The following is a 15,651-nucleotide window of genomic DNA, read 5'->3' as shown; positions in this document are numbered from 1 at the left end:
ACCCCCTCGGTGAGAGCCTACATTACGCTTTACTCCCTAGGTAAGAACCCAAATTATGCTTTACTCCCTAGGTAAGATGCTAAATTATCCTTTTTTTATTGAAAGCAAGAGTTTATGTTGGAAATGTGTTTTAATGGTTTGTTTGGAGAGCTCATTTATCAAGGAACCCCGGCTCGCCTTCTGCTGTAGGTGGTTTAGAGTGGAGAAGCCCTAGGGCTTGATGTACTTATTCATGCAGCTTTGTAGTGGTACGTCGATAACTACTGTCTTAGCTGCCAGTTTCCATGTGTAGTTAGCCCAGCACCGAAGGCCCTGACCTAACCAAGGCTAAAACGTGGGTGCTATAACACTGTGCTGCACTGACAAGGGGGTTCTTTCATACAAAATCAGTCCCCGCAGGGAGTGCAGCACTCCTCCAGCAGCAAATAGAATGGTAGTGTCTAGACTACAGCCTGCACTTAGTAGGCTTCAGTCCACTGCTTCAGTGTCACAAGCAGCCATGTATTGACATTGATGTCGCTTTAAATATTAAGAATATAGATACATAGAATATATACAATAAAAGCAGAAATGTGAAAAGGAATAAAAGAGCAACATCCAGTGCAACCAATATTTCGAGCGATTATTTACAATTTGTACTCCTCCAAAACAAAAAAAGCTGTATGTCTGTAAAGTTCACAACACGAGCTTTGAACAAGCCAGCAAGATGGGGAAGAATATTCCACGTTTATATTTCTTATTAATGCACAATTATTCCCAGACAATCCAAAGAAAGTGCTGTCCACTTTTTTAAACCTGCCTTTCAGGTTGCAATGTATTGAAAGCTGTAGAAAACGCTGTGCCAAACGGTTACATGTACATTTCACAATTTTTGTATTCTACTACCACTGACAGGGCAAAACATGCCACCCTTAAGAACAGTCTAAACTTTGAGCTTATTTACTTTTATGGATGCACTTAATCAATCACAGCCACGATCAACATATGACACTTGAACACCAGGCCTAGGATCATGACAGCCAAAACTTAATATTTCTTTAGATCTGAATATAGAAAGAAAGTCAATCCACAGGAAGCATTGTCAATATTTACATGCATACAACTGAAATCAAACCAGCAAAGAAAGGAAGAAACCTTCAGCCCCTCAAGTGTAAATTAATATCAAATGCGTCACTGGGAAGATAGTGACACAAAAAATAAATTGAACGAAAAAAATACCAGATAAGCATTTGTCGATAAATTAAAAGATGAGCAGTAATGTGGAGTAAATACAGGAAAACTAATCGCTTCTTGCATTCTGTTGGTCACTCATGCACGTTGGCAGATGAAGGCTCTCCAATGCTGCCTCCGCAGGCACTATTGGAGAGCCCTCTCCAATGGCCTCTAACCTCGGCGTCGACATAGAATTGGCCAACGTCGATGACACTGGCTTCAACACTTGAAGATGCGAAACAGGAGAGGAAAGTTGGCTTCAGTCGATTCCATCGCTCGGATCCGGCGCCGGAGCAGATCCCATCGGCGCCGAGGACACTTGCGGCTCCACCATCGGCATCGACTGAAGGGGCGATGAAATCGGCACCATAGGTCTGGAAGGCGACGTCATGGGAACCACAGGGCTTCGAGGCGACGTCATTGGCGCCGGTCCGGAACCCTCAGCCGGACAGAATAGTATTGTATGGAGCAGGAGAGCCCAACAAAAACGCCAACGGACCCGTGGGACCAGCCGGTGCACCAGCATGTGCCATAGCATTGAACATTGAGAACCTGGCATTTAAAAATGCCGCCGGATCCGCTCCCAGAGCTGGGAAGGCAGGATCTCCATGTTGCACCTGTGCTTGCTGAACATCCGAATCCTATGCAGCAGGTGAAAATCGAGGACTGTCCGGAGGTGCCACTACCTCGAAGACTGACGGCACCAGAGAAGCCTCAGGGCTCTGAGGTTGCGGAGTCACCGGACTCACCTCCCACGTCGCACCACGCCGTCGAGATGGAGACCTTGATCGTGACCGGCTCCAAGCCGAACAATGCGGAGAGTCATGACAACGCCGTTTCTTATGTCTCTTCGAAGAAGTATGGGAAGAGGATCTACGATGACTCTTATGCCCCTTCTTCGCCTTGGCCAAAAAGAGTTTGGCCTCTCTTTCTGAAGTGGTCGACTCAATTTAACTTTGTTCTACGGGGGTAGCATCAAGAAATATTGGTCTAAGATTATTAAGTGTGAGTGTTGTTGTTTAGGGATGTCACTGAAATATTTATTTTTCCTTTTGTTTACTCCAGTTTTGTGTGCCTGGATTGAAGGTGAAGGGTTTAGAAGTGTGCTTTAGGTCTGACCTAATATATAATATGCCTTAACATTCAGTAAAGAGTAGAATGAATGATCTCAAACTATGTCCACGAACTTGTGTATAACTGTAATATAGCACTCTTATTTTTTTTAATCCAGTAATGGCCCTGTAAATTAGAGACAGTCCCGACAGAGAGTGGGAAAGGTTATGAGATGTGCGGATAAGTAATGAAATGTGTATGAGTGCAGTACAAAAGACTCTCTATGCTAAAAACAGTGTAACGTAAGTCCACTGAATACACGGACAATGGGAATACGCTACATACACTGCAGAAATCAGTACTTTAAAAACCCTGGAAAAATATTTGTTTCCTATTTTATGGGTTACGCAGCTGAATAAACACTGATAAGCAGGGATTTCAAAAGATTTGGAAAATACTGAGAAAACAACAGTGAAATCCACAAAAAATACATCTGAACACAGGACTGCCTATTTGTAATATATCTGAGAAAATCCTTTGTAATAAGCTATGGTATAAGTTTTCGGTATTTCATGTATACATAAGACTCTGGTGTGTGCCCTTAGTAATTGTGGGCCAGTCAGATGGACACATACATCATTGTTCTGGGATGTAAAGGACATGTCTTAAAGCATTATTCTGGGTAGCCTAAGTTTGTATTCTTGCACAGGTTAGGTGGATAACAAAAAAAAAATCACAAGGAGGGCTCCAAGTCTGTTACCTGTATAAGTGAACAAGTAGGAAAGGCTTTGTGTGATGCTGTGTGTGGGCATGCAGGGGAGCATGCAGGCCACGATTTTGTAAGTAGAGTAGACTGGTGGATGGGGTACAAAACACTACGGGCAGCAAGGTGTACAAGTGAGGAGACGAGACAGGAACAATGCCAAGTTCTGATGCGGTGCTGTTACGGTTGTCCATGTGCAGAGGTTGGATCTTCCAATACGGTGCACAGGTGCTGAGTACAGACCTGTGCACCTTCAGCTGATTGTCAATGTGCCTGCTCTTCTTAAAAGTTACGAGTCAAGATCTATTTCAGCAGGGACAGCCACAGAGGGTGGAGAGTAGTTTCGGGACGGGTTGGGAGTACCTGGTCACCTTAGGAGGCTGGAATGTGCTTGGTTGGGAACCTGGAGTTGAAACACAGCTAGATAGTAGTCCTAAATAATGCAGTTTGAAGAGACACAAAAGACAATAGATATAGATGTTTTCTAACTAAATATATGACTGTCTGAAACCCAAACAAGTACACTGGTGTCCAACAGTGGATGAACATGAATACTGCTGCCCCACGTGTACCTTCCGTATGTGCTCTTGTCCTAGAGTGTGCTTTGTGCGTGTCCCTGGTCTGTTCCTGTGCTCTGTGTGCGCCCAGGATCCTGCCCCAATATTTATGCTTTATTTCTGCCCATGACCTTTGTCATTTGTTTGTACACTCCATGTGCTTTTCGTATGCCTGCGATGCTGGTCATGTGTGTCTTAGGCATTTTTGTGCCAATAGTAAAACCTGGGTGCTAGGAATTCGCGAGATACACTGCTATCTCCACCTGCCCCTGATCCTTAGGGTTTGCAATGCCTGTGTTTGTAGCCCTGGTCAGAATGGGGATGGTGAGAGGGTGCTTTGGGGGCATGTGTGTGAGTGTCTGTCTCTGGCACTAGATGTGATGTAAGTCTATGTGTGCTCACAACAGTTTTCCCATGTCATGTATGTTTTTTTCTTTTAACCCCTAACCAGGGCCTATTGTCGGTCTACCGTGTACGATCTTATGTTCCAGGTGCTGTTTCAGAGCACTGAAAACGTACTGGAGGTGTAATGTGGTGCATGCTTGTCTCATGATATCAGGCCATGCGAAAGTGCTGGTTCCTTTGGGAGGGTGAGTCATAGTGAATCACTATGGAGCCTAGTTACTGTGTCTTATCCACTGCCATGACAGATAGGCACATCAGCCCCTGCCTCCCTGAGCCTAATGTTGCAGTCTGGGCCACTATCATAGTACACTTGACCCCTTCTTCCTCTCATCCCAGTACGCTCTGGCATCATTAGAAGTGCCAAAATACAAGAGGAGCTAGTGTGCAGGGCTCAAGAGGAGGTGCAGTGCATAGACATTTTAAGGCATGGGCAAAGTGGGCCACTGCCCAGGGCCCCCACCTTCCAGAGGGCCCTCAGGAAAGTGAATTTTCTACTTCTCTGATTATTTCTTTATGTCATCCTCTCTCCCTACGTCTGCCTCGGTTTCTCATCTTTAAAACGTAGGTCCCCTTAGCAAGGTACAGTTCAACTGTTCTTGAATTACCACAACTTCTGAAAGTTTGTTAGGCATTATGCTGGCTTGAATTAGCAAAAATGGGTAACAAAAATCAAAGTTTTTTTCTGAACAGGCGCTCCCAAAATCTCTCTTGCCCAGGGCTCCAAAAATGCATAAGAAGATAATGGTGCAGCACACAGTGTCCTGGTGTGTTATACTTCAGCTACATCTTGCTATGGAGCCACCACACAGACTTCCACTCATTGACCTGGTGAGCTATTTGAAGAACACTGGTGTGCTGAATATGAGCGTTGATGCACCATCCGAGAAGTGGGCCTACAAGCGCTAAGCTTCTTGGAAATTGGAGGTTAAAAAAGACTGGTGCACTTTATAAATTACACTTGAACAGAACAAAATGTGTTTGTCAGTTGAAAAAAGTGCAGACTAAATAATTCAGACGGAAATTATGTTCCAGTAAAATCATCTTCCTCCTTTAAATATCATTCAAACGGAAAGGTAGTCTGAAAAAAATTAATGAGAGTCTCTATATTTCACAAAAAAGGTATGACTATAGGGATAATTCCACACTACAATAAGAAACAAACAAGTCAAGTCGCTGTAATGTATCACATTCAAATAATTTGGCTTTTTCAAGCATCATATAGTGGGGATGATGCCCTCACCACAGTCTGCACTGCAACACTGACTCCGGTGAAAATACAGAAGGAGGCCTTCCAACCTCCGCTTTTACCATGTCACTAAGAGAATAAGCCACTCTCAAAATTTGCAACGCGTATAAAAAATATGAAGGGCAGGAGTTGAAGTGGTGATTCCCCATACATTTTAAAGGAAATATTTCTGAAACCTGAAAATAAATGTTTCTTTTTCCAAACGCACTCTTCAAACTGCACGAGGAATATCAGACTTTGCTGCAACTGGTTATTTTCATTTGAAATGTGCCACCTGCAGAGGGCACCTTCTCTTGCTGACATTTTTTTAATTCCTTTTTATTAATTTACATGTCATCATATTTAATTTACGAAGTCATACACTGACACTTATCATAAGCAGTTGAGACATAGAGACAATGTTATAAACCACAATTTAAGAGACACAGCAGAAACTCAACCCGAGTCAGATATGTTGACACAGACATGACGGTGGCGTGCATGGCCCTTTGCACCTTCAGCTCTAAGTATAGCGGACTCCAGTTCAAAGATCTGAGACAGGAGTGTCCACAACTCAGATACTGTAGGGGGCCTAGAACTGACACAAGATCTAGCAATGCAAAGCTCAGTGGCGATCGCAACTGATATCACTAGAGATATTCTGGGGCTAATGTCGAGTTTGTGTGCCAACAAGGTCCTTAACTGATATCTGTACATCATGACGCAGAAGGAAGGAAAGAAGCTGTGCCATGCCCGACCAAAAGGCTTTCAGCAAACCACATCCCACAAACATATGAATGTCCGCAGCATGTAGACCACAATATGGGCAGCAGGTCTTATGATTACAAATGTTCCTGGCCCATTTACAGATTCTTTCCAGGGAATAGTATAGCTTGCAGGCAGTCTTAAACTGCTAGAGTTTAAGACTACCTGAACAGACTGATTGACCAATTTTACAGAGAGCATCTGTAATATCTACAGATAAAATAGTATTTCCAAGCGTTGCACTCCATTTGACAGCCAGAATAGGCCGATCTAAAGTAGACAAGATCTTTTATTGAGTCCTAATTGATAGTCTGCCTACTGTAAAGTAAAAATAAGTCATAAATAATAGATAACAAATATCTGCTTCCTTGCCACTGGTCATATAGAGATGATTAAGTAAAAATAAAAAGTCACAGATCTGTAGATATTAAAAAATAACTCTTATGGAAGATCATAGTGTGTTTGCAGAGCAGAAAAGGTACAGAACCCATTAGAATCGAAAATCCGACCGACAGTCTTTATTCCAAGACTATGCCATAGCTTAGCGACTGAATCGTGAAAGCTAGCTGGGAAATTGGGATCTCCCCACAGTGATCTAAACAAGTGTGCACGTGGAAGGGAATATTTAGTGAAAATGTCCCCCTAGAGCCAAGAAATGTCATTGACAATCTTAAACCAGACCAGTTTGAATAACTGGGATCAGACCGTCTACTAAGAAGGACTCTGAAATTGGGCCCCAAAGCCATTTGGTATCCCACTCAAGAAAGTCAAGGTCATGGTTATTTAGAATATTCTTAATACAAGAACCAAAGGTTGAATTTAGAATTATTGGAGAGGCTAGGTGGGAACTATTACTTCTCAGTAACTTCAATTGCTTTATGAGTTATGAGTTATGAAGTGGACACTACTATGTCGCTCACCCTTGCAAGGTTAAAACTAGAGCTGTTATCCGGGATGTAGCTCAGGTTCATGGGTTGGTTGATGTGTGAAGAACCCTATAACCTATAAGAACTGGTTGAATTTTCTTTCTGGCACCGCATAGGCATTACTCTAGAATTGATATGACATTTACTGTTCAGTGACTAATTCAATTTGCTCGGATGGAGGTGTGTCCTAAGATCACCCCAGACAACAACCCAGGCTTGGTGACACTACAGTTACCCAATTCTAGCAAGGAAGGGTGTCATTTAACTTTTACTCACTCACTCTTCTCCAACTCTGCTTATAAAACGTGTACGACTGAATGCCTTAGGGAATTTATAGCAGCCAGCACTGGCTTTGCTTCGCCCTAAGCTGCATGGGGCACAGTGAAGGCTTTCATATGGAGGGCGAGGGGGTGGGGCTACGAAGTAGTTTATTTTTGAAGCCAAAAAATTAGAGAATGATGAGGCTTCTAAATGTCGCATTCAATTGCAGGAGGCTGAGCATCAGCATGCCCAAGTGGTTACTGATATAAGCCATTTTGAGCATTCTGTATACTTAGCATTGGTGAAGCTACACTGTTTACTGGATCGAGGGCTTCGTGAAAAAGCAGAGGGTAAATATCATAGCAACAAGGCGCTCCAATAGGAGTATGGGGAAAATACTGGACGGATGCGCTCACATCAAATTACACAAAAAAAGACACAGGAACAGAATTAAATGTATTAAGGACAAAGACGGCATTCTTCCCTATGACACCCAAGTCACAGTGGAACCGTTGACTGATTTTTATAAAGATAATTATGGTCATGCCTTACTTATTGGACAGTCAGAGATCGATGATATATATAGAGTGCATGTATGTCTGCACTGCCTTGATCCTCACCAGACTGCAGTGCTGGAGAGGGATATTACCATTCAGGGAATAGAAGAGGCAATAAAATCTCTACCATTGGGGAAGGTAGCGAGGGATGACACTACCCCTCTGGAATTCTAGGAAACATTCCGAGAGAGACTGCTTTCCCTATTTATGAATGTTATGCTAAGCATCAATAATGGTGGGGAAATTCCTGCCTCCTGGAATTCCACCATTATATTTTTTTCTAAAGATAAAAAGAGAGAAACCTCCTGAGGAGAGAGGGTCACATCAGCTTATCTTGCTGATTAATTCTAGCTGTTTGTCTGGCCTCTCTAGTTCAGTATTTAGTCTCACCACTTCAAAATGGCTTTGTTCCACTTAGGAATACCACTAGTCATGCAAATTCTGTGGTAGCCATTTTGATGATGCAAAGACAACTGGCAGCAGGCTTGGTATGATACTGCTGAATGCCGAGAAGGCCTTTGACTGGGTTTTATGAGCATTTCTCTGGTCAACTATGTCCGCCATTGTTATCAGTGGCGTTTTCTATCCTGTGGTGTTAGGTCTCTCTAAAGAAATCTTATGGCTAGATTGGTCCTGGATGGGCATACCTCTCCACCATTTAGTAAATGGCGGGGCATATGCCAGGGCTGCCCACTATCCCCCTTATTTGCCTGCTATATCAAACCATAGTTAAGATTACTTGTTGCAAATCAACAGATTCACCCAGTTGTTCTACATGGTGTTGAGCTTAAAATAAGTGCATTAGCTGATCACACTACAGTTGACAGATCACCTATCATCTATGGATCAAATATCCATCGAGGCTGAGAGGTTTGGGGCTTTCTCTAGTTACCAACTTAACCTTTCAAAAACCCATGTTATATTGAATTTCCAAGCTGACAGCCCAGTTTTTGGGACTGCCATAGCAGCTGGGGGGGTCAAGATTTGTGCTAATGTTGGTTGAATTCTTCAGTTGAATTATGAACCCCTTTACACTCAGCTATTATCAAGATGCGAACATGGAATCACCTTCCAATCAGCATTATAGGATGCTGTAATATTGTCAAATTGAGTATCTTACCTAAACTTCTTTATCTTTTTCAGATGATCCTGCTACGTGTCCACAACTCAATTTTCAAGCGACTAGAGGGGGCGATTGGTAGATTTATATGTGGATACAGGAGAGCCAGGAGGGATTTATGCTACTTGAAACTCTCCTTTAGTCAAGGAGGACTACAAATTCTGGATTTTTAGTTATATTTTTGGGCTGCCTTTGGCTCTCGTATTTTCCTCTTGCTGACATCATGACAGAAGAGTATGGAAGCTTCTCCCTGGATCAACAAGGGGGTACTCTCCAGTCGCAAAATTGTGTTACTAAGTAGGTTTTCTTATTAAAACCAGGATGAGGTCTATAGCTCCCACGCTTCTCCTAGCTTAAAAAATAACACAAATGGGGACAGATGCCCATTACCTCTCAAAGTTTCACTTGCTGTTCATTGGCTTTTAAAAGTCTCAAATGCCATCAACATGCTGCCCAGCTCATCAGGTAGAGGCTAAGGCAGGTAAAAGAAATATCACGTATATAATATATGTCAAAGGCACGCCATGCAATTTCACTACAACACAGTATCCAATACCTTTGCATCTATGAAGTATCAGCAACTCCATTACTATAGTACTACAGTTTGTTTCTTTTTTTCAAAGTATTATTACATTTTCAAAAATGACAATCATTTTACACTATGGAATGAACTCTGTCATCCCAAAGAAGTATCTAACTTGCAGGTGCCCTTACAATCACTTATTTCTATAGAGAAGACAGGCATTAAGAAGGGCAGGAGACAGCACAAATAAGTATCGGCCCAATCTGCACTCCTGCATGTCGGGTTTAGGTAGCAATGGCGGTGGAGGTCTGGGGCACAAAATAATTCAGCGTGTTGGCTTAATGATGGGACACGGGAGCAGAAAGACGCGGGAACCTGCCAGACAAGACCCCTGACCGCTGTCTCTAGATCTGGCAGATAGTTGCTATCAAGTCACTGTTGTGGAATACGTCCTTACAGACTAAAAACTCTCAACAAGGGATCACGAAGCTGTGCTTTACAGTTGAGGTCAGGGTCCCCATGGTTAGGACAGAAAACACTCCCTGCAGTCAAAACTTACAGCTGAGATCCTTAACAGTTGCATCTAAGAATCCACTAGGATAGCGCCCTGCATCAGACTTTGCAACATAAAGCAGAAGGCTATCTGGTAGGTCAAATGTGTATAGTCCCCAGCCTTTTGTTTTTATCACCTCTTTCATTCACATAAGATGTGGGAGGGGAGCTTGCTTGGCCCAATAATTGACGTTCAGGGGAAATACTGTAAACTGTACTCCACATGGGTCCCCTCCATAACCTCTTGGTCCCAAAGAAGCACTTTAGTAATTACAAGTATATTTTTTATATTCTCTATATATAAGATATGTTTTATATTAACAAATACAAGAGATTCCCCTCCATGATCTGTAGGAAAATTACCTTGAAACATCCAAGTAGCCCTGGATGGGGCAAAACAGTATTTTGTGGCTACTTCAGGGACACATTAATCCCATGTTTTCTGTTTCTGCGGAATTTCCATAGCATAGTCTGTCAGTGAAGAGGTAATACCATTGTGAATCAATCGAAGATTGAGATTAGTGATTTTCTCTCTCCACCATAGCTGAAACTGAGTCCTGATGCTCTAAATCCCACCTGAAGTCTAAACTGAAGCAGTGCATTTAAGCAGCCCTGTATTGCCGTCTACTTGCATACTGTAATCAGCCAGTTGTGTCTCAGTCTCCCCCGGATAGGTTCTGATGTTCTGCCCTCCTGCATGAACACCAACAGACCACTGGATTGGTGACTTGATCTCCACCATCACTCACTCAAAATAGCTGCCTCACCGGAGACTGTGAACTCCAACCCATAGACAGTACAGTTCATTTACACCCTCCCAGGTTTCAACAGATGCACAGTGTGGAACCAGCATCAAGGACGACAGGTCTGGGAAAACAGCATGCTGCTTTTCTTAATGTCAAAGAGATGGTAACTGGGTTTGTGCCACCTAAGAAAACTAAATATTATATACGGTCCCCAATTGGAATTATTGTTAGCATGATACATACTGTGATTCGAGCCATTATTCTGAAATATTGCCATTTCTGTTTTCAATTACTTCAGTTTCTCCATTCTTATTTATGGTCAAGTCACTGCTACAGAATGGATTTAAAAAGGGTGAGGTTGCTTTACATAAATATCATGGAAGGCAATTTCTTTAACAGTCACAGTATCACAACCCTCTAAAATGAATGACTCAAAGTATATTTTGAATATATTCAGAGAACTGGCTCTCTGCCAGATAGAGCTGTCAGGGTTCCTCCAGTATTAATTCCCTCATTTGCAGTGGCTACAAGGAGCCTCTTACCTCTGAAAAGCACACTTTACCAAGGTTATATGTGTGTGTTTTTTTAAACTTTACATTTTTTGTAAATGCCTTTATGTACTGCAATCAGTGACCTAGTACCTGAATATCTTGGATAATGAGTTTGAACTGGGCCGACCGCTCCATCCACGACTTCACCAGCTCCATCGCATTATCAAAGTTTCTCACATACTCGGCATACATTTTGAGGAAGGGGGCCAGCTTCTGCAGAATGTCGCCAATCTTCGGGGTGGTAGACCTGCAAGACCAGAGGATGACATTAATGGATGAAGTTCAACCGTGCCCTCTTCACTTCTGTGCTTCAATGTGGTTGTGTACGATATTGGCGCAGTACAATCAACGCACATGGGAAACCGAACAAATTTAAAAAGTGTCTTCAAATTAAATAACAAAGACGTTGACGCAGCTTCTCATTACTCAGACATTTTTTTGTTTTGGAATTTGGCAGTAATCACTAGATTGTAGTGTAATTCTTTCCGGTGGCCTTTTAGGTTTGTTAAAACGTGTACAAATGAATTAAAAAAATAAACTATGAGGACATTTATTATTGGTAATTAATTTTTATATTTGTTTAAAAGACTAAAGAAAATATCTCAGCGATAATAACAAGCACATTCTATTTTTATCATTTCTAGGTGCAGCTAATAGGTGTTAATTCCACAAATGACAAATACAAGAACACTGTTCCGATATAAATAGTTCCACTCAGTCAACTCGGTGTGGAGCTATTAGATTACCACATGTCCATAGTTCAGAACAAATGCTCTCACTCACTCATGGGTGACATGCATCATCATCGGGCTTTTCTCCTCGTCAGGACGGCACTGCAATGCCTGACAGGCCCCACAAGGGGGCTCTTTACCAGAGATCTTTTGATCGTAGTTGCCAGAAAGAATGTGAAAAAGAAAGAGGACTGGATGAGGTGAAACTAAAAATGACTATAGGATTCCAAACCTAATCTTTATTCACAGTATATGTAGGAACCTATATCATAATTAAAAACAGAATAAAGGGGCATATCAGGTATAATGACCTTACTCCCCACTGGTGTAAAGGTATCTACAGTCGAAGAATCAGGGTATACCTGACCCCCGGGCACATTGGAAGGGTGGTGCAGTCCTAGACTGCCATTTCATATGTTGGGCTATGAACATAGCTCACATAGCCTACCTATGTATAGAGAATGACCTGGTGACTGGTAGCAGGGAGATTATTGTGGCTTTTTTCCCCATCCTCGCGTCCCATAGTGCTAACCTTTAGGGGGGGTCTTTAGCAGTGGTTTTGCTTATGGTGGAGTCCCGTTGCTGAGACAGGTGCGCAGGGGATAATTTTGTATGTTGTCGCTTGAGACAGATGCTTGGCAGAGGCCTGGAAGGTTTTGCATGAGTTTACAGAAGTTTGGTTGCTTTTGCCAGTTAGTGAACCCCATGGAAAGGGAGGGTAGGCAGGAAGTTCAAGGTTAAGCAGAGGACGTTTGGTTGCTTAGAGTTTGTTTCATGCAATTATAGGCTCTAGGGCAAAGTTAAAGTTGAAAACTGTTGATATCCATAACAACTGAAAATTAGAATTGTGGGGTGGGGTATGTGGTTGGGACCATATATAAAGAGGTTTGCAGTTTTGTAAGGCAGTTTGTCCAGGTAAAGGTGTGATGTGCACCTGTTTCAATAAAGCGTCCTTTTTCACACAACATAAGTTGTCCATGGTCTGTGCTGCACCCCTCACTCCCAAATGTCTGACAAGCCAAAGGCAGGGGGGCAATCAACAGCAGTGTGGAGCACAAGGTATTTGACACTGGAGCGAGCTGTGTCCCTACCTTCAGTGCTTCCCCAAATTCCAGATGTGGCAGGTAAACGGAAACCTCGGCAATTGGAGCATCCTTCAATTTTTTATGAAGCCTCATTACCACCTTTGAATGAGATTATCTGTCAATTGGCTCCTGAGCTCTATATTATTCAAGACAGTGGATTGGAGGGAAGTAGCTGCAGGTCGCCATGAAAGGGTTTATTTAAAAACAACCCAATCACCATTTATAGAAAGTCTCCTATGTGATTGATCCAAGGCTACAGACATCGCAGACTCTCCAAAAGTGGCCCAGGCAAGTCACCCCATGCCAAGGAACTGTCGGTGGCAGCAGCTGAAGGATAGAATAAGAAACTGCAGACTTCATAGCCCTACTGGCTGAAAGCAGGGGAGTAAGGAATGAAGTAAGGCTGGCGGGCAGGCCGACTGGCACAGCCAAACAGTTTGTAGTCACAAATGGCAAGTTCTAAACAAAAAAAGAAATACAGCTGAAAGCAAAAGGTGTGAAGACTGAAGTAAAACAAGTGGCCAAAGGCAGGGTGAAAACAGGTAGAGGGATTAATTTATAGTTGCTTTAAAAAACTGAGTGTACTGATTGAGATTTGTTACGAAAGAAGGTTTGTTTCAAGAATAAACACTAGTTCTTAATCTGCAGGGCTGGTGGGTACCGGCACTCATTTCTGCGTAAATAAAGAAAATGTTACTTACCAGTAGAGATCTGTTCATGGCATGTAGCTCTGTAGATTCAGATGCTTTGCATAAGCTCGCCATCTAGTTCTGGGTCCGGAGTGGTCCAACTTGCTTTTCTTCAAAGAAGCTTTTCGAGTCACAGTATCGAGTGACTCCTCCTCTCGATGATACTGCGCATGAGCATCAAGTCCTTTGTTAGATTGTTTTGCCCGTAGGCGGAAGAGTAAAGTAGTGTGAAGAGAGTAAGAGATGTCCATGCAATATATCAACATATGTACAATATTTACATGTTAACATAATTGCAACGGCGCAGGAGTCCGGGGAAGAGGGAGGACGCATGTGAATCTACAGCACTACATACCCCAAACCGAGGTCTACTGGTAAGTAACATTTTCCGTCAGATGACATGTGGCTATAGATACACATGCTTAGCATGTAAAGCAGTCTCTCCATAAAACGGTGGCTAGCGTGCAGGAGTTGCAATTGTCTGGAAAAGTGTTCTTTGCACTGCTTGCCCAACATTGGCTTGTTGACGTGCTAGTACATCTACACAATCGTGTTTTGTAAAGGTATGTGGTGCTTTGCAAATATCAGCTATAGGTCTGCTATCTATAAATGCCATTGAAACACCAGATTTCCTAGTGGAGTGTTCTTTAGGTGTCACAGGTAAGTGTTGTTTTGCTCTAGCATAGCAAGTTTGAATACACTTGACCATGATCTAGCTATACCAGTTTTTGATATGAGTTCCTTTGTGAGGCATTGAAAAGGCCACAAAAAGTTCTTTACTTTTGCTTAACTGTTTGGTTCTATCTATATAGTGCATAAGAGTCCTTTTGACATCAACAGTGTGAAGTGCCCTTTCCGCTACAGAATCAGGTTGTGGACAAAAACTGGCAATTCTATTGATTGATTGATTGATATGAAATTGTGAAACTACGTTTGGGAGGAATTTAGGGTTAGTTTGAAGAACTACTTTATCTTTATGAATCTGGAAGAATGATTCTTCTAAGGTTAAAGCCTGGAGCTCACTCACATGTCTAAGGGAAGTGATAGCCATCAGAAAAGCTTCCTTCCATAATTGCAAGAGATATGCATTTAGTGGCTCAAAAGGGGGGACCTATGAGCCTTGTGGGAACAATGTTAAGGTTCCAAGATGGTGCCACAGGTGCCCTTCGTGGAATGACTCATTCAAGTCCTTCCATAAATGCTTTAATGACTGGGACTCTAAATATAGAAGTATGCTGTCTGTTTTGAAGATATGCAGCTATTTTAATGACTGGAACTCTAAATAAAGAAGTATGCTGTCTGTTTTGAAGATATGCAGCTATAGCTGCTAAATGAAGTCCAATGGATGCGTAAGCTAAATTAGCTTTTTGTGAATGCAGTAAGTAACAATCTCTTGAACTGTTGGCTTAAGAGGGTCATTGTTTTTTGGTTAGCAGTAGGAGACAAAGCGTTTCCACTTGGTGCGCCACATCGTCTAGTTGTGGGTCTACACGTTTCTTTAAGAATGTCCATACATTCTTGCGGTAGTTGTAAATATCCAAACTCTATGACCTCAGGATTCATATTGCTAGGTTCAGTGACTTGGGGTCTGGATGACTTATTTGCCCTTGATTCTGTGTTAAAAGGTCCGGTCTGCTGGGGAGCGTCTGGTGTGGAACTAGTGAGAGATCCAGAAGTGTTGTGTACCATGGTTGTCGTGCCCAAGTAGGAACTACAAGTATTATGGTGAGGGAAGATTGTCTGAGTTTCGGAACTAGAAAAGGAATGAGTGGGAGAGGCGGAAAAGAGTAAGCAAATATCCCTGACCAGCTCACCCATATAGCATTGCCTTTGGACTGAGGGTGAGGGTAGGTGGATGCAAAGTTTTGCCATTTTGCATTTTGAGCGGTGGCGAATAGGTCTATCTGAGGTGTTCCCCACTTTAGAAAGT

General features: G+C 42.5%; 1 protein-coding gene across 6 annotated transcripts in view; it reads right to left on the bottom strand.

The window, feature by feature from the left end:
* The window catches only part of FGD4 (FYVE, RhoGEF and PH domain containing 4), a 514,720-nt gene that overhangs the window by 63,960 nt on the left and 435,109 nt on the right, over window positions 1–15,651 (bottom strand). For all 6 annotated transcript variants that reach the window (XM_069228222.1, XM_069228225.1, XM_069228227.1 and 3 more), the window contains exon 7: window positions 11,307–11,463. In XM_069228222.1, coding sequence (XP_069084323.1) covers window positions 11,307–11,463 — 157 coding nt within the window. The remainder of the gene's footprint in view (window positions 1–11,306; window positions 11,464–15,651) is intronic.

Source organism: Pleurodeles waltl, chromosome 4_1 (genome assembly GCF_031143425.1).
Source record: "Pleurodeles waltl isolate 20211129_DDA chromosome 4_1, aPleWal1.hap1.20221129, whole genome shotgun sequence".
In the NCBI taxonomy this organism is placed as follows: Eukaryota; Metazoa; Chordata; class Amphibia; order Caudata; family Salamandridae; genus Pleurodeles; species Pleurodeles waltl.
Note: the sequence above shows the minus strand (reverse complement) of the source record. Positions and strands in the feature narration are given on the sequence as shown.